Raw genomic sequence first — 25,099 nt, 5'->3', positions numbered from 1 at the left:
AGCTTTGCACAATCAACACCTGCATGTCAACAAGACCCTGCAACAGCACTTAGTCTAAATGTTAGTGAGTAGTAGAGCTAAAATATATGATCTGCAATGTAATAAATAAATAGATGCTGCAATACAGAAAATAAGCAGATCTGTGGTTTGCACTAGCTCTGCAATACCTTACCAATAGCTACTGTGGAATACACTAGAACTGACTGTAAGCAGATAGTAACCCTTGCAAACATATCACACTAATAAATTAGATAGATGCAATATGCATTAGTATTAACTCAGTATCTTTTGTGAATTAGATACAGCATGCAATTTTAACCCCTTAATGACCGGAACATTTTTCAATTTTGTTACCCTTAATGACAATGGCTATTTTTACATTTCTGCAGTGTTTGTGTTTAGCTGTAATTTTCCTCTTACTCATTTACTGTACCCACACATATTATATACCGTTTTTCTCGCCATTAAATGGACTTTCTAAAGATACCATTATTTTCATCATGTCTTATAATTTACTATAAAAAAATAATAAAATATGAGGAAAAAATGGAAAAAAACACACTTTTTCTAACTTTGACCCCCAAAATCTGTTACACATCTACAATCACCAAAAAACACCCATGCTAAATAGTTTCTAAATTTTGTCCTGAGTTTAGAAATACCCAATGTTTACATGTTCTTTGCTTTTTTCCAAGTTATAGGGCAATAAATACAAGAAGCACTTTGCTATTTCCAAACCACTTTTTTTCAAAATTAGCGCTAGTTACATTGGAACCCTGATATCTGTCAGGAATACCTGAATATCCCTTGACATGTATATATTTTTTGTTAGAAGACAACCCAAAGTATTGATCTAGGCCCATTTTGGTATATTTCATGCCACCATTTCACCGCCAAATGCGATAAAAAAAAAAAGTTCACTTTTTCACAAAATTTGTCACAGACTTTAGGTTTCCCACTGAAATTATTTACAAACAGCTTCTGCAATTATGGCACAAATGGTTGTAAATGCTTCTCTGGGATCCCCTTTTTTCAGAAATAACAGACTTATATGGCTTTGGGGTTGCTTTTTGGTAATTAGAAGGCCGCTAAATGCTGCTGCGCAGTGCGCACCACACGTGTTTTATGCCCAGGAGTGAAGGGGTTAATTAGGGAGCTTGTAGGGTTAATTTTAGCTTTAGTGTAGTGTAGTAGACAACCCAAAGTATTGATCTAGGCACATTTTGGTATATTTTATGCCACCATTTCACCGCCAAATGCGAGCAAATAAAAAAAAAAAAAAACTTTACATTTTTCACAATTTTAGGTTTCTCACTGAAATTATTTACAAACAGCTTGTGCTATTATGGCAGAAATTGTTGTAAAAGCTTCTCTGGGATCCCCTTTGTTCAGAAATAGCAGACATATATGGCTTTGGCGTTGCTTTTTGGTAATTAGAAGGCCGCTAAATGCTGCTGCGCACCACACGTTAATTATGCCCAGCAGTGAAGGGGTTAAATTAGGTAGCTTGTAGGGAGCTACCTAATCTAAGTATTTTTATTTTATTTTTAACTTAAAAACTATTTCTGTATTGTAGCAGCCCCCCCACCCCCTCCCCCTCCCTTTTATATTTAAAAATTTTTTTTTACCTTTTAATCCCTTTCTGCCCTCATTCATTGGTGTCAGTGTGGCTAATGTGTGCATGTGCACACACGTGCACGCACCCATGCACGTTCACGTGCACACTCACCCCTCGTGCACGCACCCTCACACCGGCAGACACTGGCACCATCGCTACCGGTGCAGAGTGGGCCACAGAGTGTCTCTCTCTGCATCGGGGGCTTGTAAAGTGGTATTGCAGGATGCCTCCATATTGAGGCATCACTGCAATACCCTCAGAGCTGCTGGAAACATTTGTGATCGCTTACAGCACTCTGTTAGACAACTGACGTACCAGGTACGTCCATTGTCATTAACTGTTAGTTTTTCATGACGTACCTGGTACGTCAGTTGTCATTAAGGGGTTAAGCAACTTTCTAATTCACTCCTATTATCAAATTTTCTTCATTCTCTTGGTATCTTTATTTGAAAAGCAAGAATGTAAGTTTAGATGCCGGCCCATTTTTGTGAACGTGGGTTGTCCTTGCTGTTTGGTGGATAAATTCACCCACTAATAAACAAGTGTTGCCCAGGGTTCTGAACCAAATATAGGCTGGCTCCTTAGCTTAGATGCCTTTTTCAAATAAAGATAGCAAGAGAACAAAGAAAAATTGATAACATGCTTAAAATTGCATGCTCTATCTGAATCACGGAAGAAATTTTTGAGTTCAGTGTTTCTTTAAGCAGAAAATAAAGAGAAATAAGCATGAAAAAGTAACTGTTATATACCCAAAACTGAAGTACATCCTTCCTTTAAACAGATATTATGGAATGCATGTGAACTGCATACAGAATGACATTAGTTACAGTTGTACACTAAACAAGGAGTAATTCTACACAACCTTGAGATAGATACTACAATACTTAAGTGAGAGAAATACAGCACAATAAATAGTTAGTAGAAAATTAGAAGCAACCAATGCCCTAAACTGTAGACATAGCAGAATGCAGTTGCATATGCACACATTGAATTGTAAAACCAATGTGTAAAATATCTATATTTTTGGTGAAAAGACCAAGTCTGAGGAAACACCTCCTAAAGGGTCCATCCCAGGAAAAAACAATTCCAGTCTGATTTTACCTTAGTGATAGACAGGTTCCAACCTGCACTCTTAGGTTTATGAGCCACAGCAGTTTCATAACCAGAATACAGTAACTTTAATATGGGCACCCAAATGAAATATCAAAACCACTAAATAAGCATAGGAATCTATGTTAATGGTACCCTAAAAAGTATAAAGGTCCCTGAATAACATTCTGAGAGGATCCCCTCTGATAATGCAGCATTGTCAAACTACCCGAATACATTGTGAGGTAGCAGTGTAAGATTACTATGCACTACAAGAGCGCATTGCACCTTCTGACTGAAGTCCTTGAACTTCCTCCTTGTTTGACCTCTGCAGAAAAACAGACGTTCCCAGTGCTTGCGAAGACTACAAGCATTAAGCATGCTACAGCATAACTCAAAATATTTAATAACAATGCCCTAATTTTTTGCTAGGAATAGGAACTTACCCCCACTGGACCACAGCTGCTATAATAGATAGATAAGTTCAGACGTGCGCTGCAGCCATAGCACAAAAAAAAACAGAATTTATGTTTACCTGATAAATTACTTTCTCCAACGGTGTGTCCGGTCCAAGGCGTCATCCTTACTTGTGGGATATTCTCTTCCCCAACAGGAAATGGCAAAGAGCCCAGCAAAGCTGGTCACATGATCCCTCCTAGGCTCCGCCTTCCCCAGTCATTCGACCGACGTAAAGGAGGAATATTTGCATAGGAGAAATCATATGATACCGTGGTGACTGTAGTTAAAGAAAATAAAATTATCAGACCTGATTAAAAAACCAGGGCGGGCCGTGGACCGGACACACCGTTGGAGAAAGTAATTTATCAGGTAAACATAAATTCTGTTTTCTCCAACATAGGTGTGTCCGGTCCACGGCGTCATCCTTACTTGTGGGAATACCAAAGCTTTAGGACACGGATGAAGGGAGGGAGCAAATCAGGTCACCTAAATGGAAGGCACCACGGCTTGCAAAACCTTTCTCCCAAAAATAGCCTCAGAAGAAGCAAAAGTATCAAATTTGTAAAATTTAGTAAAAGTGTGCAGAGAAGACCAAGTCGCTGCCTTACATATCTGATCAACAGAAGCCTCGTTCTTGAAGGCCCATGTGGAAGCCACGGCCCTAGTGGAATGAGCTGTGATTCTTTCAGGAGGCTGCCGTCCGGCAGTCTCGTAAGCCAATCTGATGATGCTTTTAAGCCAAAAAGAGAGAGAGGTAGAAGTTGCTTTTTGACCTCTCCTTTTACCAGAATAAACAACAAACAAGGAAGATGTTTGTCTAAAATCCTTTGTAGCATCTAAATAGAATTTTAGAGCACGAACTACATCCAAATTGTGCAACAAACGTTCCTTCTTTGAAACTGGATTCGGACACAAAGAAGGCACGACTATCTCCTGGTTAATGTTTTTGTTAGAAACAACTTTCGGAAGAAAACCAGGTTTAGTACGCAAAACCACCTTATCTGCATGGAACACCAGATAAGGAGGAGAACACTGCAGAGCAGATAACTCAGAAACTCTTCTAGCGGAAGAGATTGCAACCAAAAACAAAACTTTCCAAGATAATAACTTAATATCAACGGAATGTAAGGGTTCAAACGGAACCCCCTGAAGAACTGAAAGAACTAAATTGAGACTCCAAGGAGGAGTCAAAGGTTTGTAAACAGGCTTGATTCTAACCAGAGCCTGAACAAAAGCTTGAACATCTGGCACAGCTGCCAGCTTTTTGTGAAGTAACACAGACAAAGCAGAAATCTGTCCCTTCAAAGAACTTGCAGATAATCCTTTCTCCAAACCTTCTTGAAGAAAGGATAGAATCTTAGGAATTTTTATCTTGTCCCAAGGGAATCCTTTAGATTCACACCAACAGATATATCTTTTCCATATTTTATGGTAGATTTTTCTAGTTACAGGCTTTCTGGCCTGAACAAGAGTATCAATGACAGAATCTGAGAACCCTCGCTTTGATAAAATCAAGCGTTCAATCTCCAAGCAGTCAGTTGGAGTGAGACCAGATTCGGATGTTCGAACGGACCTTGAACAAGAAGGTCCCGTCTCAAAGGTAGCTTCCATGGTGGAGCCGATGACATATTCACCAGGTCTGCATACCAAGTCCTGCGTGGCCACGCAGGAGCTATCAAGATCACCGATGCCCTCTCCTGATAGATCCTGGCTACCAGCCTGGGGATGAGAGGAAACGGTGGGAATACATACGCTAGTTTGAAGGTCCAAGGTGCTACTAGTGCATCTACTAGAGTCGCCTTGGGATCCCTGGATCTGGACCCGTAGCAAGGAACCTTGAAGTTCTGACGAGAGGCCATCAGATCCATGTCTGGAATGCCCCACAACTGAGTAATTTGGGCAAAGATTTCCGGATGGAGTTCCCACTCCCCCGGATGAAATGACTGACGACTCAGAAAATCCGCTTCCCAATTTTCCACTCCTGGAATGTGGATTGCAGACAAGTGGCAGGAGTGAGACTCCGCCCATATATAATAATAATTTTGGTCACTTCTTCCATCGCCAGGGAACTCCTTGTTCCCCCCTGATGGTTGATGTACGCAACAGTCGTCATGTTGTCCGATTGAAACCGTATGAATTTGGCCTTTGCAAGCTGAGGCCAAGCCTTGAGAGCCTTGAATATCGCTCTTAGTTCCAGAATATTTATCGGGAGAAGAGATTCTTCCCGAGACCAAAGACCCTGAGCTTTCAGGAGTCCCCAGACCGCGCCCCAGCCCACCAGACTGGCGTCGGTCGTGACAATGACCCACTCTGGTCTGCGGAAGCTCATCCCCTGTGACAGGTTGTCCAGGGACAGCCACCAACGGAGTGAATCTCTGGTCCTCTGATCTACTTGTATCGTCGGAGACAAGTCTGTATAATCCCCATTCCACTGACTGAGCATGCACAGTTGTAATGGTCTCAGATGAATTCGCGCAAAAGGAACTATGTCCATTGCCGCGACCATCAAACCTATTACTTCCATGCACTGCGCTATGGAAGGAAGAGGAACAGAATGAAGTACTTGACAAGAGTTTAGAAGTTTTGATTTTCTGGCCTCTGTCAGAAAAATCCTCATTTCTAAGGAGTCTATTATTGTTCCCAAGAAGGGAACTTTTGTTGACGGAGACAGAGAACTTTTTTCTACGTTCACTTTCCACCCGTGAGATCTGAGAAAGGCCAGGACGATGTCCGTGTGAGCCTTTGCTTGTGGAAGGGACGACGCTTGAATCAGAATGTTGTCCAAGTAAGGTACTACTGCAATGCCCCTTGGTCTTAGCACCGCTAGAAGGGACCCCAGTACCTTTGTGAAAATTCTTGGAGCAGTGGCTAATCCGAACGGAAGTGCCACAAACTGGTAATGCTTGTCCAGAAAGGCGAACCTTAGGAACCGATGATGTTCCTTGTGGATAGGAATATGTAGATACGCATCCTTTAAATCCACCGTGGTCATGAATTGACCTTCCTGGATGGAAGGAAGAATTGTTCGAATGGTTTCCATTCTGAACGATGGAACCTTGAGAAACTTGTTTAGGATCTTGAGATCTAAGATTGGTCTGAATGTTCCCTCTTTTTTGGGAACTATGAACAGATTGGAGTAGAACCCCATCCCTTGTTCTCCTAATGGAACAGGATGAATCACTCCCATTTTTAACAGGTCTTCTACACAATGTAAGAATGCCTGTTTTTTTATGTGGTCTGAAGACAATTGAGACCTGTGGAACCTCCCCCTTGGGGGAAGCCCCTTGAATTCCAGAAGATAACCTTGGGAGACTATTTCCAGCGCCCAAGGATCCAGAACATCTCTTGCCCAAGCCTGAGCGAAGAGAGAGAGTCTGCCCCCCACCAGATCCGGTCCCGGATCGGGGGCCAACATCTCATGCTGTCTTGGTAGCAGTGGCAGGTTTCTTGGCCTGCTTACCTTTGTTCCAGCCTTGCATTGGCCTCCAGGCTGGCTTGGCTTGAGAAGTATTACCCTCTTGCTTAGAGGATGTAGCACTTGTGGCTGGTCCGTTTCTGCGAAAGGGACGAAAATTTGGTTTATTTTTAGCCTTGAAAGACCTATCCTGAGGAAGGGCGTGGCCCTTACCCCCAGTGATATCAGAAATAATCTTTCAAGTCAGGGCCAAACAGCGTTTTCCCCTTGAAAGGAATGTTAAGCAATTTATTCTTGGAAGACGCAACCGCTGACCAAGATTTTAGCCAAAGCGCTCTGCGCGCCACAATAGCAAACCCAGAATTTTTCGCCGCTAATCTAGCCAATTGCAAAGTGGCGTCTAAGGTGAAAGAGTTAGCCAATTTGAGAGCATGAATTCTGTCCAAAATCTCCTCATAAGAAGAATCTTTATTGAGCGCCTTTTCTAGTTCATCGAACCAGAAACACGCTGCTGTAGTGACAGGAACAATGCATGAAATTGGTTGTAGAAGGTAACCTTGCTGAACAAACATCTTTTTAAGCAAACCCTCTAATTTTTTATCCATAGGATCTTTGAAAGCACAACTATCTTCTATGGGTATAGTGGTGCGTTTGTTTAGAGTAGAAACCGCCCCCTCGACCTTGGGGACTGTCTGCCATAAGTCCTTTCTGGGGTCGACCATAGGAAACAATTTCTTGAATATAGGGGGAGGGACGAAAGGTATGCCGGGCCTTTCCCATTCTTTGTTCACAATATCCGCCACCCGCTTGGGTATAGGAAAAGCTTCGGGGGGCCCCGGGACCTCTAGGAACTTGTCCATCTTACATAATTTCTCTGGAATGACCAAATTCTCACAATCATCCAGAGTAGATAACACCTCCTTAAGCAGAGCGCGGAGATGTTCCAATTTAAATTTGAATGTAATTACATCAGGTTCAGCTTGTTGAGAAATTTTCCCTGAATCTGAAATTTCTCCCTCAGACAAAACCTCCCTGGCCCCCTCAGACTGGTGTAGGGGCACTTCAGAACCAATATCATCAGCGTCCTCATGCTCTTCCGTATTTTCTAAAACAGAGCAGTCGCGCTTTCGCTGATAAGTGGACATTTTGGCTAAAATGTTTTTGATAGAATTATCCATTACAGCCGTTAATTGTTGCATAGTAAGGAGTATTGGCGCACTAGATGTACTAGGGGCCTCCTGTGTGGGCAAGACTGGCGTAGACGAAGGAGGGGATGATGCAGTACCATGCTTACTCCCCTCACTTGAGGAATCATCTTGGGCATCATTTTCTCTAAATTTTGTGTCACATAAATCACATCTATTTAAATGAGAAGGAACCTTGGCTTCCCCACATACAGAACACAGTCTATCTGGTAGTTCAGACATGTTAAACAGGCATAAACTTGATAACAAAGTACAAAAAACGTTTTAAAATAAAACCGTTACTGTCACTTTAAAATTTTAAACTGAACACACTTTATTACTGCAAATGTGAAAAAGTATGAAGGAATTGTTCAAAATTCACCAAAATTTCACCACAGTGTCTTAAAGCCTTAAAAGTATTGCACACCAAATTTGAAAGCTTTAACTCTTAAAATAACGGAACCGGAGCCGTTTTTATATTTAACCCCTATACAGTCCCTGGTATCTGCTTTGCTGAGACCCAACCAAGCCCAAAGGGGAATACGATACCAAATGACGCCTTCAGAAAGCCTTTTCTATGTATCAGAGCTCCTCACACATGCATCTGCATGTCATGCTTCCCAAAAACAAGTGCGCAATAGAGGCGCGAAAATGAGGCTCTGCCTATGATTAGGGAAAGCCCCTAGAGAATAAGGTGTCCAATACAGTGCCTGCTGGTTATTTTACATAATTCCCAAGAATAAAATAATTCCTCAAAGCTATGAAGTATTAAAAATGCTTATATATCAATCGTTTTAGCCCAGAAAATGTCTACCAGTCTTAACAGCCCTTGTGAAGCCCTTTATTCTTATGTAATAAAAATGGCTTACCGGATCCCATAGGGAAAATGACAGCTTCCAGCATTACATCGTCTTGTTAGAAATGTGTCATACCTCAAGCAGCAAAAGTCTGCTCACTGTTTCCCCCAACTGAAGTTAATTCCTCTCAACAGTCCTGTGTGGAAACAGCCATCGATTTTAGTAACGGTTGCTAAAATCATTTTCCTCTTACAAACAGAAATCTTCATCACTTTTCTGTTTCAGAGTAAATAGTACATACCAGCACTATTTTAAAATAACAAACTCTTGATTGAAGAATAAAAACTACAGTTAAACACCAAAAAACTCTAAGCCATCTCCGTGGAGATGTTGCCTGTACAACGGCAAAGAGAATGACTGGGGAAGGCGGAGCCTAGGAGGGATCAGGTTACCAGCTTTGCTGGGCTCTTTGCCATTTCCTGTTGGGGAAGAGAATATCCCACAAGTAAGGATGACGCCGTGGACCGGACACACCTATGTTGGAGAAAAAGAGGCTGAGATTGCGCCAAGAAGAAGAGCGCCACAAATGACTAAAATACTGCCATTAAATCTCATCCTTTATGGTCACCTTGCCTGCAAATTCTGAAACAGGATAGCGACCTCTCCGTATCACTCCTGCTGCAGTCTGGCAGAGAGAGCGCTAAGGAAATGAATAAAAGTGCACAAATCAGCAATGCTGTATCCAGTAATGAAATGTGTGCAGAGAGCTGGCGGAGTTATACATCACAAATGTACTACAGATAGCCTGTGGGCTGTGTGAGACATGCAGGTACTTACCCAGACACTGTCCCCTGCACTATTCTTACCCAGCTAACAACCTTGAGGACACAGATAGCCCATTCTGTACTGTAACTAACAGTTAAGGATATATTGAGGGAGTACATCATCATGGCCAAACAGGAGGAGGCTAAGGAACATCCCAGCTATAGCTGTGGTAGGCTTGAGACTACAACTCTAGAGAGAAGATTTACATTGCAGATCCAGTACTCTCCTAAATCCCTCTCATCTAGGAACTATCCATTGAGGGAAAATCTGGTATAAATATCCCTGTAATACTGCTGGGAGAGAGAGGGAAGTAGGAGGGATGCTTTGCTGTGGGTGTCTTTGCCTCCTCCTGGTGGCAGGAACTGAATTCCCACGAGTAAGGATTTTGTGGACTCTTACCACCTAAAAAGAAATCTAATTTTCTTTACCCTTTAACATCATTTGCAGATATATCAGCCAAACACACAACATTCTTTCTAGAATGCAAAAATCAAATTTTGTTTGGAAAGTTCCTCCAAATGCTGTTGCTAATGTTTCCACAAATGTGTTGAGCTTATAGGTTACTTTGCTTTCATTCTTCTGTCCAGTTCATACCAAACCAGTTCAATGGGGTTAAAATTTGGGGACTGTGCTATTAAATCCATAATTTAAAGTCTACCACCTTATTTTCTTCTAAGGTAGTTCTATTTAGCCTGGAAGTATATGTTTTAGGTCATTATCTTGACGTAGGATGAACCCTAACCAACAGGTGTATACCAGAGTGGATTGCATTGCGCTGCAAATTGCTTTGGCAGTCAGTTAGGTTCATGGTGCCACAAACGCTGTGCATGTTTTTGACTATGAATTAAGCAAGAGCCCCAGTTCATCACCCTTCCTTCTCAACGTTTGACAGTTGGTGTAACATAATGAGGAACCATCCTTTTGCCTACTCGATGCTGTACTAAAAACCTGTGTGATAAACTGAAACTCAAATTTTAATTTATCGGTCCATCTTCCAGTTTTCAGCTATAAGCAGTTACTTGTTTCCTGAAAAAGCCTTTGGTTATAACTCTGAAATGTACATTATTTTTCAGTTTTTGGAAATGTAAACTTGTTTTCTCTAACCTGTTGCTGTTTACCTTTGTAACATCTCAGGTTATTTACTGGAGATGAGAGAGATAGATAGATAGATAGATAGATAGATAGATAGATAGATAGATAGAGATATATTCTTGAAAAATGCACTCAAACTCTTGTCCAGGACGAGTACAAAAAATATGTGAGCAAGTACTACAGGAAACAGATTTTTAAATTTAATTATTTTCAAAGATAATTATTTTTTACTTTTTTTGCTCGTCAAAGTTTATTAAAACAGGTTACGAAGTACTGGGGGCTTATAAAACAGGAGGGTATAGCCGGGTGGCCATGCAACTTGTAGTACTTGTGCTCTCTCTCTCTCATTTCTGCTGCCAGCTAAAAGCGTACAGGGAACAAGCCAGAGGGATAGACCCAGAGCATATTGGTCTAGAAGTCTATACAACACCGCCTCCCAGATCACAGCATACAATTATTAAAAACAAAACTAGACATAGGACACTAAGGGTATACAGCATAGGCAAAAAAAACACACTTATTGTGTATATTAATCCTTACAAAAGGGACCACATTAAAACACGGTGAGTTTACAACCGTTGCCGTTTAAAATATTTACCCCTCCTTGTGAATAGTTTGTATCTGACTCTGCACTCAGACTTACGTTTCACAGAGCTGTGTTGTTATATAGAGCGCTTAAAAAACAGTTGTACCATCATCAAATTTTTGTCACCTAATTTGTTAGTACTTTCTCTTAATACTCCATTTTGAATTAGGTATAAGATATGCCCTAACATTCTGGACTGAGACTTTGGTTGATAATGAACCAACGGGAATGAAAAGCAGTGTACCTCACATGATTGCCTATCTAGGAGTGAGAACAAAAGTATTTAAATGAATAGGTCTTTTGTTGAAGTTAAAAAAACACAAAAAACACCACAACAAGAATTCTGATATCTATAATAATCTGACAGTTTTAAAACAAATTATGCTTACCTAAAAATTTCCTTTTCTTCCATGGGAAAGAGTCCACAGCCGTATTCATTACTTAAGGGAAAATAAGAACCTGGCCACCAGAAGGAGGCAAAGACCCACCAGCCAAAGGCATAAATACTCCTCCCACTTCCCCTATCCCCCAGTCATTCAGCCGAGGAACAAGGAACAGTAGAAGGAGCATCAAGGTGAAAGGGTGCCAGACGAGAAAAAACAACAAGCCTCCCAAAAAAAAAAACAGGCAGGTGGCTGTGGACTCTTTCCCACAGAAGAAAAGGAAATTATCAGGTAAACGTAATTTATGGGGGTTTTTTCCTAATGGGAAAGAGTCCACAGCCACATTAATTACTTATGGGAAATTTATACCCAAGCCAAAGAGGACACAGAATGCCAAAACGGCAGGGTAGGAGGCGGACCAATAAAAATACCAACCTAAAAACAGATTCCCAAGAAAACAAAGTACCAGTTCGTCCAAAACGGGGATCAACAAACATTTTGAAAAAGCGGTCCCAGAAACACAAATCTACCAACAGTCCAAAGAACCTAGATAAAACCACGAGTGGGCCCAACCGAGAGCACCCACCACAAGGACAGGATCTGTAAGGGGCAACAACCCCGCCGCAGCCCTTCAACCAAATGAGGGACAGACTAAAAATTCTCAGAGGGAAGAGACAAGACAGAAAAAAAGGAACACCGTCCAGGGTGACAAAATAGACAACCCGGAGCCACAAAGTAGGCTACACCCGAACAGACTATATGAAAAGTCAAGAAAGGACCAGAGAGAAACAAACGAATCTCAAGGACCAACTAACGAAAAAAAACAGTGAGACTGCATGGACACCCGTCACCACATAAACAAGGACGTGAAGGGAAAAAAAACCACCCCAGTGAGCAGGGGAAAACAGACTAAAGTTCCACACCCCAGACCACAAGAGACTTAGGGTGCCTCACAAGCAAGGAAAAATTTCCGTAGTCTGAGAAAAGCTCAGGAGAGAGACAGGAAAAGAATGACAAAAACTAGTGGCACAAAATCCGAAAACGGATACGAAACATCCCGTTCCAGTGAAACGGAAACTGCGCAGAACACTACACCACTATAGGCCGCAGAGCAGCGGAACATCCTTCCTGATTAACCCTTATGAACAAAGAGATCCCAAAGATCCAACTCCCCCAGAGAATTCAGAAAAACACCTCACAAGGGACCCTAAAGTGCATGTTAGCGTTCAAGGAGCAACAGTTGCCCTGGAGACAACAGCAACCTTCTGCAAGCTGGGTAGCAAATCCAACCATAGGACCACCAGGTACACTTGAGCAATACAACCAGAACCCCAGGGAAACCCAAGAGACCAGAGGACACAATCCCTAAGGGCAAGCCCACAGACATCAGATATAAAATAGCAAGCAATCACAGCTGAGTACAAACTCAAGAACTGCAGCTTGCTAGACAAACAAGCTAACCACTAGGCCACCTAGGCTTAAAAGCTTGCCAGCACACAAAGTAAAATAACTGCAGCTGTTTTCCAACAGCAAACCTTCCGCTTACTAGGCAGTGAAGCTAATCCAAAAGAGACAAGTCCCTCAGAAAAACGCGAGGCAGGGAGCAAGTGTCCCAAGGGCACCCAACCAATTTACAAATGATTGTACAGGCACCGAACACCCAAAGTGTTGATTGACCAGCGCAAACCCTAGGACAGATATGAATACAGACCTCCCAGAACCCAACAAAGGGCCCAGACAGAGCAACTGCTCGAGCCCCCGTAACACAAGCAGCAAGGCGACCAACAAGCCCAACCCATGCGCCGTGACAAAGTCTGCAGAAGGCAGAGACAAAGAGGAAAAGAAGGTCAAACCGAGCTAGAGCTAGTCCTAGACACAAAAGAGGAATAAGATAAGGGAACCCCTTAACAAAAAGGCACAAGCCCATCCTCCACAAAAAGTATCAAAATAAAAATACCCCAGACTCCCTAAAAAGGAGACAATAGGACCCATCCAGACCCAGTCCAAAATCCCAGGGGCATAACAGAGACATACAGATAGGATAAAGAGCTAGACTGCCAGAACCGTAGACTCTCCCACAAGATCCACGCCAGAATCAAAAAGGAGGAAACCAGACTTCCATAAATCAGCACCCGAGGCAACACGCCCCAAGTCTGAGCAGCTGGCAGGCTATCTCAACGAGGAAAAAGAACATTGAATCAAAATCCAAGAAGGAGATACTGCAAAAAACCTGCAGCACGAAAATCCAAGAAGAGATAGTGCAAAAAACCAGCAGCACAAGTCCATTAGGGAGAAAAAAAAATTAATCCATAGCCCCGAGGCACAGGACTCCAAGAACAGAGCCCACCAAGGCCCAACCCCCCAAGGGGTGATAAAGACGACCAGGGCACCAGTGACAACACCGGAAAGGTCAATCCAAAATTCCATCAGAGCCTAAAAAAAGGTCCCAGGGGCGGAGGAAGAGGACATTGGCCACCTCCATATGACAGCCTAAACTACACAATGGCAAAGACTCTAGTAGAACCATCAACAGCAGCTCAAAAGGACATATCCGCTCCACACGGTAAGGACCACACCCCTCGGATCAGGGATGCGAAAGTATGCAGTGAGATACCACCGGTCCCGATGTCGGGTGCGGACTGACACGGGCCAGCCCAAGCATTTCCGACATCAAGACCTGAAGGTCCAGAAGAATAGTGTAATTTTTTCTTTTTTTTTTGGTGTGTATAAAAACAAAATAACTGAACAAGAGAGTCAGTAGGTCCCAGCCAGGCGCAACATGCGTCACTAACAAGTAACAGGTCACACACAAAACTCCGGAATAAATCCGGGAACAACTTTCATAGAAGAACTTAAATCAAGCCATCCCAGAATACCCATAGAGAAAACACCTGCCAACCGGAAACTGTAACCTCCAGGAAAAAAAGACTGGAAAAAAACTCACAGTAGACCTCCCGGGGAGAGACATCTCCACTAACCTATCTCTAAGAACCTTGCGAGAACTGAAGTCCTCGGACCATAAAGGAATGGATCCCCCAATAAGTCAAATAGTCATCATTATAGGACATGCAGCCGCACAATGCTATAACGAAAAGAACAACAAGGGGGAACAACCACCCCTGGGGGAATATTAGTGTGTTGTTTACGGTCTGAACACCCGGAATAGGCAGGCAGGCACACAACTGCAAGAAAACTTCAGGGTCCTGCAAATGAATCAGCGCCATCAAAATATTAAATCAAAAATGTCCCGCCATTTCAGGTTGAAACAATCCCCCACAGAGGGAACATTAACATCAGGGACCTCAAAAGTAAAAGGAGTATGTGATTGGGAAGGCGCCTCCTGAGGAGCAGAGCCCCCAGAGGCCATTGGCTCGGAAGGCCCAGGGTCATCCGAGCCCGAGGGACCCGGCAAACTATCCAGGCACGAGAGACAAGATTGGCAGACTTGCGATAACAGGGCCAAATTACGGTCCTCATCCGAGGACGATACAGAATCTAATATAAAAATAGTCCCCGCATTGGAATCCTCCATGGCTTAAGACTGCACAAAATAAACAGAGATTTGGGGGGGGGGGGGAGAGAAACAGCGACTGGCACCTGACACCCACAATGGCTGGGGGCACTCACCACCTCCTATGACCAGACCTCAGCGGAGCAGACTATTTCCTCCATCGCCACTCAGTCAGGAATGCGGAAGGTGAAGAAGCCCCACCCAAGCGTAAAAACGTGCCCAGTCACCAGATGCCCCGCAAAATCCCAAAAAGAGCGCCAATAAAGGGCGGCAAAACTAGGCCCACAGAAAAAGTTAAGAAAGTCTGAATAAAATAGGCATAACCTGAAGGCATAGTTCTAGGCTGTGTAAACCACAACCGAAAGAACAAGCCAATATGTGCCACATAGGCATATGTCTCGGCCGCAGAGCTCCCATGCACATACACAAGAAGGTTGAATCACATAATAAATATGATAAACAAAAACCCTTCCCCGTTCACTAATCCACCCTAAGGAGGAATTATCCCATGATTCCCAGATCGGAGCAGAAGGTACCTCAGCGAGGCCCATACTTAACTGTCATAATAATCACATTACAGGTAACGGAATAAAATGAAACAATCTTACCGGAATTTACGCCGTGGAACAGGAACACTGCCCTTCAAGAGTGACGAATAGTAGCATCGCCTCCATCATGGACTTGCTCTCCATCATGGAGAGAAGACAGCATGTAGCGAAACGAAGTTTGGCAACGCCAAGTGCTGAAAACGGAGCTGTGAATATGAGCCGGGATGGTGTTGCAGGGGAAGCTCCCACTGCATCTCCGGACTCTCACTTTCGCCCAGGCCCTCCACGAGAAACTGACAGGACTACTTAAAACTCCCGTCCCATATCGAAGGGTAGCACCCCTCATAGAGACATATGAAAAAGAAATAAAAGCAAAATAATTTTAAAAGAAAACTTCTAACACATCTCTTCCAACCTCCTGGGACGAAAGGCAAAGAATGACTGGGGGATACGGGAAGTGGGAGGAGTATTTATGCCTTTGGCTGGTGGGTATTTGCCTCCTCCTGGTGGCCAGGTTCTTATTTTCCCATAAGTAATGAATGCGGCTGTGGACTCTTTCCCATTAGGAAGAAAAATCCTAATAAAACATTGACCCCACATCATAAGTGTCTGTTGCTTTTGGTGTTAAAACAATACTGCATTAGTGTATTCTAATACATGCCAAGATAATCATAAAAAAAAATGTATGCAATGCATTTCCTTCTTTAAAGTACCTTGTTTAGTGAGGGCCTTCTGAAGAGCAGGAGTAATCATCTCTCTCTTTTCTTCATTTTCCTTGGTATTAGCACTCAACAGTGACTTCCCCAGCTTTCCAGACTCCTCATATGCCTCATGCTCTTTCTGCCAAGAACAACATTGACAAAAGTTAGGAAGACTGGATGTGTGCAAAACTGAGTGTTTGTGGTGATGCACATTATATTGTAATGTTGGTGTTTCTCTGCCACATTAAGAACTTTAAATAACATAATAAACAGCTCACAAGGTAAAATTTATCGTTTAATTTTTTTTAACATTAAATGTGACATGTGCATACTACATACTAGATATCTCGTTAAAGAATAGCATGAGAATGAAGCAAGTTTGAAAATAGAAGTAAATAGGAAACTTTTTAAAATAAACGGTAGGCTCTCTTTGAACCATGGAAGAAAAGAAATGGGTTTCAAGTAGTTTCAAAACGCAAAATTTGATGGAGTTCTACAATGTATGTGTTTCTTCTGCAGGGTACAGCAACATTTTTAATTGTAGGAAGAATCTCATAATAGACCGGTCATTTTAGATCATTTTGTATGAGAAGAGAGCTTAAGATAATCAGTTTCTAAGTAAGTTAGCACTAAAAAGAAGAAAAATAAAATAGATAAAGATAAAAAAGGAATATGTCACCCTATATAGGCCTTCAATAAAAAATGTCACCCATTTCACACAAACACACACACAATTCTCTACTTTTTTTTAGGATATGACCTGAACATAAAAAAGCAGCTAGTAATAGTCAGATGATCACTATTACAACAACCACAAACCTGGGGGGAGCATTTTTTATATTAGTATGGCTCGAAACCACATACTCTTGCTTTTTCAAATGAAGATACCAAGAGAACAAAGAAATATTGATAATAGGAGTAAATTAGAAAGTTGCTTAAAATTGCATGTTCTATGTGAATCATGAAAGTTTAATTTTGACTATGCTATTCCTTTAAACATGAAACCACATAATAAAGAAAGAATAATAAGTGACAAAAGGTATGCTTTGTATTTCTACATCATAATAAAAATATATCTTTGAGGGGAGGGACCAAGCAGCGGCCATGATAAGTCGCATTATCTGGGGCACTTTATGTGAAGTATATAATCTACCGATTAACTGCTCAATCCTACACTCTTTAGCTACATAATATCATGAATCGGCTAGAACAAGAAGTGAGAAGCTAAACGATCCTAACTATGCAAAGCCAGCAACCACGGGACCCAGAACTAGGCCGGTAAACATCCTGGAGGCCGTCTTCCAATGTGGATCCTGCAGGCTATCGTTCCCTCAAAATTGTAGATAAAGGCCAGTGGACCCAGCACACTCAATTTGCAGACACCCAGAGGAGGAAGAACCCAACACCGGAGGACACAGGACATTGCAGCTATTATGGCCCCCAAGGAAGTCAGGGGTAGAAAATAAGAAGAAACTAGGTCTGATAATACCTGGTCCCACATTCCAGAAGATAACAGCCAAGCCGGTGAAAATGTCTGTTGCGATCCGGAGAAGGTGCCATCCGGGTGCAAGGCAGACACTGTAAAAAAATTTTTTTTTTTTTTTTTTTTTTAAAAATGATATCAAGCCACCGGCCAGCGAGAACTTCACAGATGCGCGGCAGAGCAGGGCGATTGCAGATTTTCTGTTACAGAGACCAACACCAGCGAAGGAGCTCAATACTGGTGACTTCAGCTTGGTCGGCCCTGCAGCTCCTTACGTTCATCCTAGTGCAAGAGGCTCACCAGAGCGGATGCCACCGGAGTCTAGGGTTTGTGCAGGGGGTAAGATTGATAAGACAGGTGTCGGCTAACTTTTTTTATTTTTAACAGTTACCCCATTTACATTCTCTTAGTGAATGTGTCTGGAATTGACCTGAACACTATTCTCCTTGCTTAACTGTATGCTCCAGGTTCATTAAGCTCTCCACCTTTGGAGCCTCTGGGAAAATCCCCCACTTGATGTTATGTTGATACCGCAAACTATTACTTATAAGTCTTTAAAAGTTGTCTGAGAGCTTGATCCAGTTAATACACTGTAACTGAATCCCCTAGTTCACATAAAAATGTTCATGATGGTTATTATTACGCATTAGAATAAGGTAACTTATAAATATAAGTACATCTAACTTAACGAGAAATGTCTTTCAAATAGCAAGCAATGGAATATTATGATTTATTATGTTTGAAAAACTGATTCAACTAACACATTGTAGACCAGCTCTCTGTACTGCAGACAAATATTTGAGATGTCAATATATCTCTACGTTTTTAAATTTTGTCTAAGGGTCTGAATCAGAAAGCACGCTGTAATTGAGTTCCATGATCTGCACAGAACTGTTTATGTTAGTTACTCTGTCTGTACACATATAAGGTTCTGGTTCGGACAGCACACAGTGACTGATTCTTATATACCATGTTAATACATCTCTTATGCTTTATATATATTACATACCATAACTATCAGTATACTTTGCGAGTACTGGTCTCGCGAATTAGCCTCCTCTAGATTAGTATGGCTTACTTCATGTGTAAATAAGTAGTGCCTTAAAAGAATATGAGGTTAGAGCCAAAATACCACTTCTTAATGTGCCATCATCCCTTCCCCTGGGACACACAGAGGATTTAACTGCTCCTAATAGCTCCTTGCTGTGGCTATCCCTACCTTCCCAAGATAAGACTTGACCTTTGCACCTTATGGGATCTACATAACCAGCACACCTATTATGTCTTCCTGACAATCCATAATCAAAAGGTCCCAACATATCTCTCATTGACATTCCTTACTGGGGCTATATAAAAGCTTATTGTCTAAGGTTAAAGAATGCACAATATTCTACCATATACTCTATTTATAGATTACACCATATGGCCCAAGAGTGTTCCCCATGTAACTACCATTCAACATAATTTTAGTGTTGCAGTAGGTACCAAATATCTCCAGTTAATTTATAATTCCCCCAATTTGGTGAATTATTTAGCGGTATTAACCCGCTGTTTAATGTTAATCAACCTGTTATTATTCCCTTTCACCCTCCCCAGTTTCTTATTCAACCTTTATGGTACAAGTGTGACCCGGCCCGCTTCGGGAGGTTTAACAATTAGTGTTATATAAGCTAAAGAATTGTACCTATCAGCTAAGGTAATTTGTTATTATGTTAAGCAGTTCAATTTAAAGTATTATTCTATTAGGCATTATTACATAATAAAGGGGTACTACAGTAACTTACACAAAATAAAAAAATTGTAAGGTATCACTGCAAGACCAACAATATGTAAAAAAACTGACATACTAGAATTATGGTATGCCATACTAGCCCATGAGAATATATTTTGTAGGCTTCCACGCGCTATACGATCCTCTTGGTTAAGCTCAATTTTTTATTTTATCAGGAGTTGTATTTCTGTAATGTGACATGTAAACCTTGAGGTTACTCTTGTATTTTTTCTTTTAATTTCAACAAATGCTTGTTTTCATATTGTGGAGGTAATATTCATGATGTCATAGTGTGAATGTTGTATTGCTAAATACTTTAATAAAAAAAAAACTGATTTAGAAAAAATATCTATATGCCTAGATCACGAGTTTTGTCGGTAAGGCTGTGCGGTGCTAACGCTCCTTTTTTTCTTACCGCTCCCTTAAAGGGACAGTCTACACCAGAATTTTTATTGTTTTAAAAGATAGATAATCCCTTTATTACCCATTCCCCAGTTTTGCATAACCAACACAGTTATAATATACTTCTAACCTCTGTGATTATCTTGTATCTAAGCCTCTGCAAACTGCCCCTTTACTTCAGTCCTGCTCCCAAATAAATTCACGTGCATGAGCACAGTGTTATCTATATGAAATATGTGAACTAACACCCTCTAGTGGTGAAAAACTGTTAAAATGCATTCTGAAAAGAGGCGGCCTTCAAGGTCTAAGAAATTAGCATATGAACCTCCTAGGTTAAGCTTTCAACTAAGAATACCAAGAGAACAAAGGAAAATTGGTGATAAAAGTAAATTGGAAAATTGTTTAAAGTTACATGCTCTATCTGAATCATGAAAGTTTATTTTGGCCTAGACTGTCCCTTTAAGACAACGCTGGTATTACAAGTTTTCTTTAAGCCGGCGTTAGCCTCAGAAAAGTGAGCGTTGAGCAAAATTTAGCTCCACATCTCACCTCGATACCAGCGTTGCTTAAGGTAGCGGTAAGCTGGCTAAACGTGCTCATGCACGATTTCCCCATAGGAAACAATGGGGCTGAGCTGGCTGAAAAAAAACCTAACACCTGCAAAAAAGCAGCGTTCAGCTCCTAACGCAGCCCTTGTGTATCCTATGGGAAAATTAAATTTATGTCTGCACCTAACACCCTAACATGAACCCCGAGTCTAAACACCCCTAATCTTACACTTATTAACCCCTAATCTGCTGTCCCCAACATCGTCCCACCTACATTATATTATTAACCCCTAATCTGCCGCTCCGAACACCGCCGCCACCTACATTATACTTATGAACCCCTAATCTACTGACCCCCAACATCGCTGAACCCTACATTATATTTATTAACCCCTAATCTGCCCCCCAATCTCGCCGCAACTATATTAAATTTATTAATGCCTAATCTGTCGCCACCACTATAATAAAGTTATTAACCCCTAAACCCAAATCTAACCCTAACCCTAACACAGCCCTAATTTAAATATAATTTAAATAATTCTAAATAAAATAAATACAATTAAATAAATTATTCCTATTTAAAACTAAATACTTACCAATAAAATAAACCCTAAGATAGCTACAATATAACTAATAGTTACATTGTAGCTATCTTAGGATTTATATTTATTTTACAGGCAACTTTGTATTTATTTTAACTAGGTACAATAGTTATTAAATAGTTATTAACTATTTAATAGCTACATAGCTAAAATAAGTACAAAATTACCTGTAAAATAAATCCTAAATTACAATTACACCTAACACTACACTAAAATTAAACCAATTACCTAAACTACCTACAATTAATTACAATTAAATTCAATAAACTAAATTACGGAAAAAAAAACACTAAATTACAGAAAAAAAAATTAAAATTAGTTTAAACTAATTACTCCTAATCTAAGCCCCCTAATAAAATAAAAAAGCCCCCCGAAATAATATAATTCCCTAACCTATACTAAATTACAAATAGCCCTTAAAAGGGCCTTCTGCGGGGCATTGCCCCAAAGTAATCAGCTCTTTTACCTGTAAAAAAAAAAAAATACAATACCCCCCCAACATTACAACCCACCACCCAATCGGAATTAAGGTAGGAAAAATCCGATTGGTTGATTTAATCACCCTATCGGATTGAAGTTCAATCCGGTTGGCTGATTGGATCAGCCAATAGAATGCGAGGTCAATTCTATTGGCTGATCCAATCAGCCAACCGGATTGAAGTTCAATCCGATTGGCTGATTAAATCAGCCAATCTGATTTTTCCTACCTTAATTCCGATTGGCTGATAGAATCCTATCAGCCAATCGGAATTCGAGGGATGCCATCTTGGATGACGTCATTTAAAGGAACCTTCATTCTTTGTTAGGATTTCGATTGAAGAGGATGCTCCGTGTCGGCTGAATGGAAGATGGACCCGCTCCGCTCGTGAAGGATGAAGATAGAAGATGCAGCCTGGATGAAGACTTCTGCCGTCTGGAGGACCTCTTCTGCCCCGATCGGATGAAGACTTCTGCCGTATGGAGGACCACTTGTGCCCGGCTGGGTGAAGACGGCTCAAGGTAGGGTGATCTTCAGGGGGTTAGTGTTAGTTTTTTTTTTTTAAGGGGGGATTGGGTGGGTTTTAGAGTAGGGGTATGTGGGTGGTGGGTTGTAATGTTGGGGGGGTATTTTATTTATTTTTTTTACAGGTGAAAGAGCCGATTACTTTGGGGCAATTCACAACAAAAAGCCCTTTTAAGGGCTATTTGTAATTTAGTGTAGGGTAGGGAATTTTATTATTTTGGGGGGGCTTTTTTATTTTATTAGGGGAATTAGATTAGGTGTAATTAGTTTAAAATTCTTGTAATTCTTTTTTTATTTTCTGTAATTTAGTGGGGGGTTTTTCATAATTTAGTTTCATTTAATTGTAATTAGTTTAATTTAATTTATTTATTTATAGAGTAGTGTTAGGTGTAATTGTAACTTAGGTTAGGATTTATGTTACAGGTAATTTTGTATTTATTTTAGCTAGGTAGTTATTAAATAGTTAATAACTATTTAATAACTATTGTACCTAGTTAAAATAAATACAAAGTTGCCTGTAAAATAAAGAAAAATCCTAAAATAGCTATAATGTAACTATTAGTTATATTGTAGTAAATTTATTTTGTTTAATTTAAATTATATTTAAGTTAGGGGGGTTAGACTTAGGTTTAGGGGTTAATAAATTTATTATAGTAGCGGCGACGTTGGGGTCGGCAAATTAGGGGTTAATAAATGTAGATGGGTCGGCGATGTTAGGGACAGCAGATTAGGGGTTAATAAAATTCAACAAGTGTTTGCGAGGCGGGAGTGCGGCAGTTTAGGGGTTAATACGTTTATTAAAGTGGGGGCGATGTACAGTCGGCAGATTAGGGGTTAAGAATTGTAGGTAGGTGTCGGTGACGTTGGGGCGGAAGATTAGGGGTTAATAAATATAATGTAGGTGTCAGCGATGTTAGGGGCAGCAGATTAGGGGTTCATAGGTATAATGTAGGTGGCGGCGATGTCCGGTCGGCAGATTAGGGGTTAAAAAAAAATAATTATAATGTTTGCAATGTGAGGGGGCTTCAGTTTAGGGGTTCATGGGTGTGAGTGACCTTTTTTGCACTTTAGTGAAGAGCTTTATGTTCCGGCGTTAGCCCATAAAACTCTTAAAGGATTACTTTCTGTTATAATTTTTAAGCTAAACAACTAACATATTAAAGTTAATAAACATTAATTAAAACCTACTGACCTATATTTTCTCCAAAACGAAGTTTCATAACGTTCTAAAAGTTATATCTTTTATTCGCCGATGATGTCACGTTATCCTGCCCACTATTTTCAGCACTGCATGTTCAAAATACTTAAACCAATAACTTTGTGTTTAAAGCGCCATTTTGAAACCTAGGTATTGTAAACGGATTGGTACAGAGCAAAGGATACCCATGGAGTGGGTTTGGAAAACAATTAAATTTGCAGACAAGATTTCTGATATACGGTAGAGATATGTTAATGAAATGCTATTGATAAAAAGCGTATTTGGGGTCGTTAGTTAGTAACAGGCATTGAAAATATTTACTTACAGTGGCCCTTTAACTACTGACTTTTAAATGCGGTAGGAGTCTGGACAGGAGAGGCTCTACCGCTCACTTCTTCCAAGACTCTTAATACCAGCGTTAGGCAAATCCCATAGAAAAGATAGGATACGCAATTGAAGTAAGGGGATTTCCAGTAGCCTCGAGTCGCGGAAGAACAGTGAGCGGTACACCTGTACCTGCCAGACTCTTAATACCAGCGGGCGTTAAAAAGCAGTGTTAGGACCCCTTGACGCTGCTTTTTAAGGCTAACGCCAAACTCGTGATCTAGCCCTATGTCTTTATTTCATTTGTAAACAACATTGACACTATTTATAATTCTAACCACTAAAGGCCACTTTAGTCTACAATGAGTGTAAAACAAAATAAAACAAATTACCCTCGCATGCAAATGAAAATACTAATAAACGATGTGCCTTCAGCAGAAAAATAACATCATGTTAATCTGATTAGTATTTTTAGCAGAAGCATCTGTTCACATTTTTTCATTGTGTTCTACATTTGGTATTGAACAAACAAAACCAGTTTTTCTATTACAAATGCTCTATGGGAGTTTATCAGAATTCTAATTCTAATCATTTAAATGTTATCATATAGATTTGTTTCCAACAATGACTTGACATTCCATACGTATTGCTACAGTTTTAAGTTTATCAGGATATAAGATTTAATTGATTTTACTACAAAATCCAAATTGCATGTTTAAATGAAAACCAAAGTGCAACAAAAAAAATCTAATTTGTTAGAGCATTTTATTATTGCCCTGTTGCTTGCATACAACTGGGTGCTTAACCCCTGAACAGCAATGCACCTCTGGGAAAGCCAATGACAAAAGGAATATATTTGTAGCCAACAGTCACTAGCTAGAGCCCATTGCGGCTCCTGAGCCTAAGTATGCTTTTTCAACAAAGGATACCAAGAGAAGTCAATTTGATAGTAAAAGTAAAATGAATAGTATCTTATATTTGAACAATGGAAGTTTAATTTTGACTTTTATTGCCCCTTTAAGGCAATATCAAGAAAAACCTTATTCTCCATTTTATTAACCTAAATGAAGCATTGTGTAATGTGCAACCATCTAGCCATTGTTATCTCAGCCAGCATGTATCAATATCCGAGTCTTTTCAAGATAAACAGCTTTTTCATATTTACTACTTCCTGATGCAAAAGATATAAAACCTACATGTTTTCCAAAGTGAAGAGCTATGAGTTTTGTTATTATTTTGTTTGATCCCACTCCATAAACAAAACAAGAAAACAATTAAGCTAATTTTGGTTTCTCTTCTGGAGGTTGTTGTGTTTTCAACATCAGTTACATCAGAAGATAAAGAAAATCTTTTACCAAAATGCTTATTCTTTCAATAAGTCTAAATAATATTCAAACAATATAATCTTAATAAAAAACATGGGTATCACAGAATAATCACACATTTACTCAATATAGTGAATGGGAATAAAAATGTGAATCAATTAGTAGAGACCTGGATTACTGAAATTAATCTACTTTACTCAGCCTCCAGGCTTTTAAAACAAACTGATCAAGAGGC

General features: G+C 40.5%; 1 protein-coding gene across 1 annotated transcript in view; it reads right to left on the bottom strand.

The window, feature by feature from the left end:
- LOC128653901 (S-adenosyl-L-methionine-dependent tRNA 4-demethylwyosine synthase TYW1) overlaps nucleotides 1–25,099 on the bottom strand; it is an 824,555-nt gene that overhangs the window by 600,937 nt on the left and 198,519 nt on the right. The window contains exon 8 of the mRNA XM_053707460.1: nucleotides 16,221–16,347. Coding sequence (XP_053563435.1) covers nucleotides 16,221–16,347 — 127 coding nt within the window. The remainder of the gene's footprint in view (nucleotides 1–16,220; nucleotides 16,348–25,099) is intronic.

The sequence above is a fragment of the Bombina bombina genome, chromosome 3 (genome assembly GCF_027579735.1).
Source record: "Bombina bombina isolate aBomBom1 chromosome 3, aBomBom1.pri, whole genome shotgun sequence".
NCBI classification, from domain to species: domain Eukaryota; kingdom Metazoa; phylum Chordata; class Amphibia; order Anura; family Bombinatoridae; genus Bombina; species Bombina bombina.
This window is presented reverse-complemented; position numbering and strand designations above follow the sequence as displayed.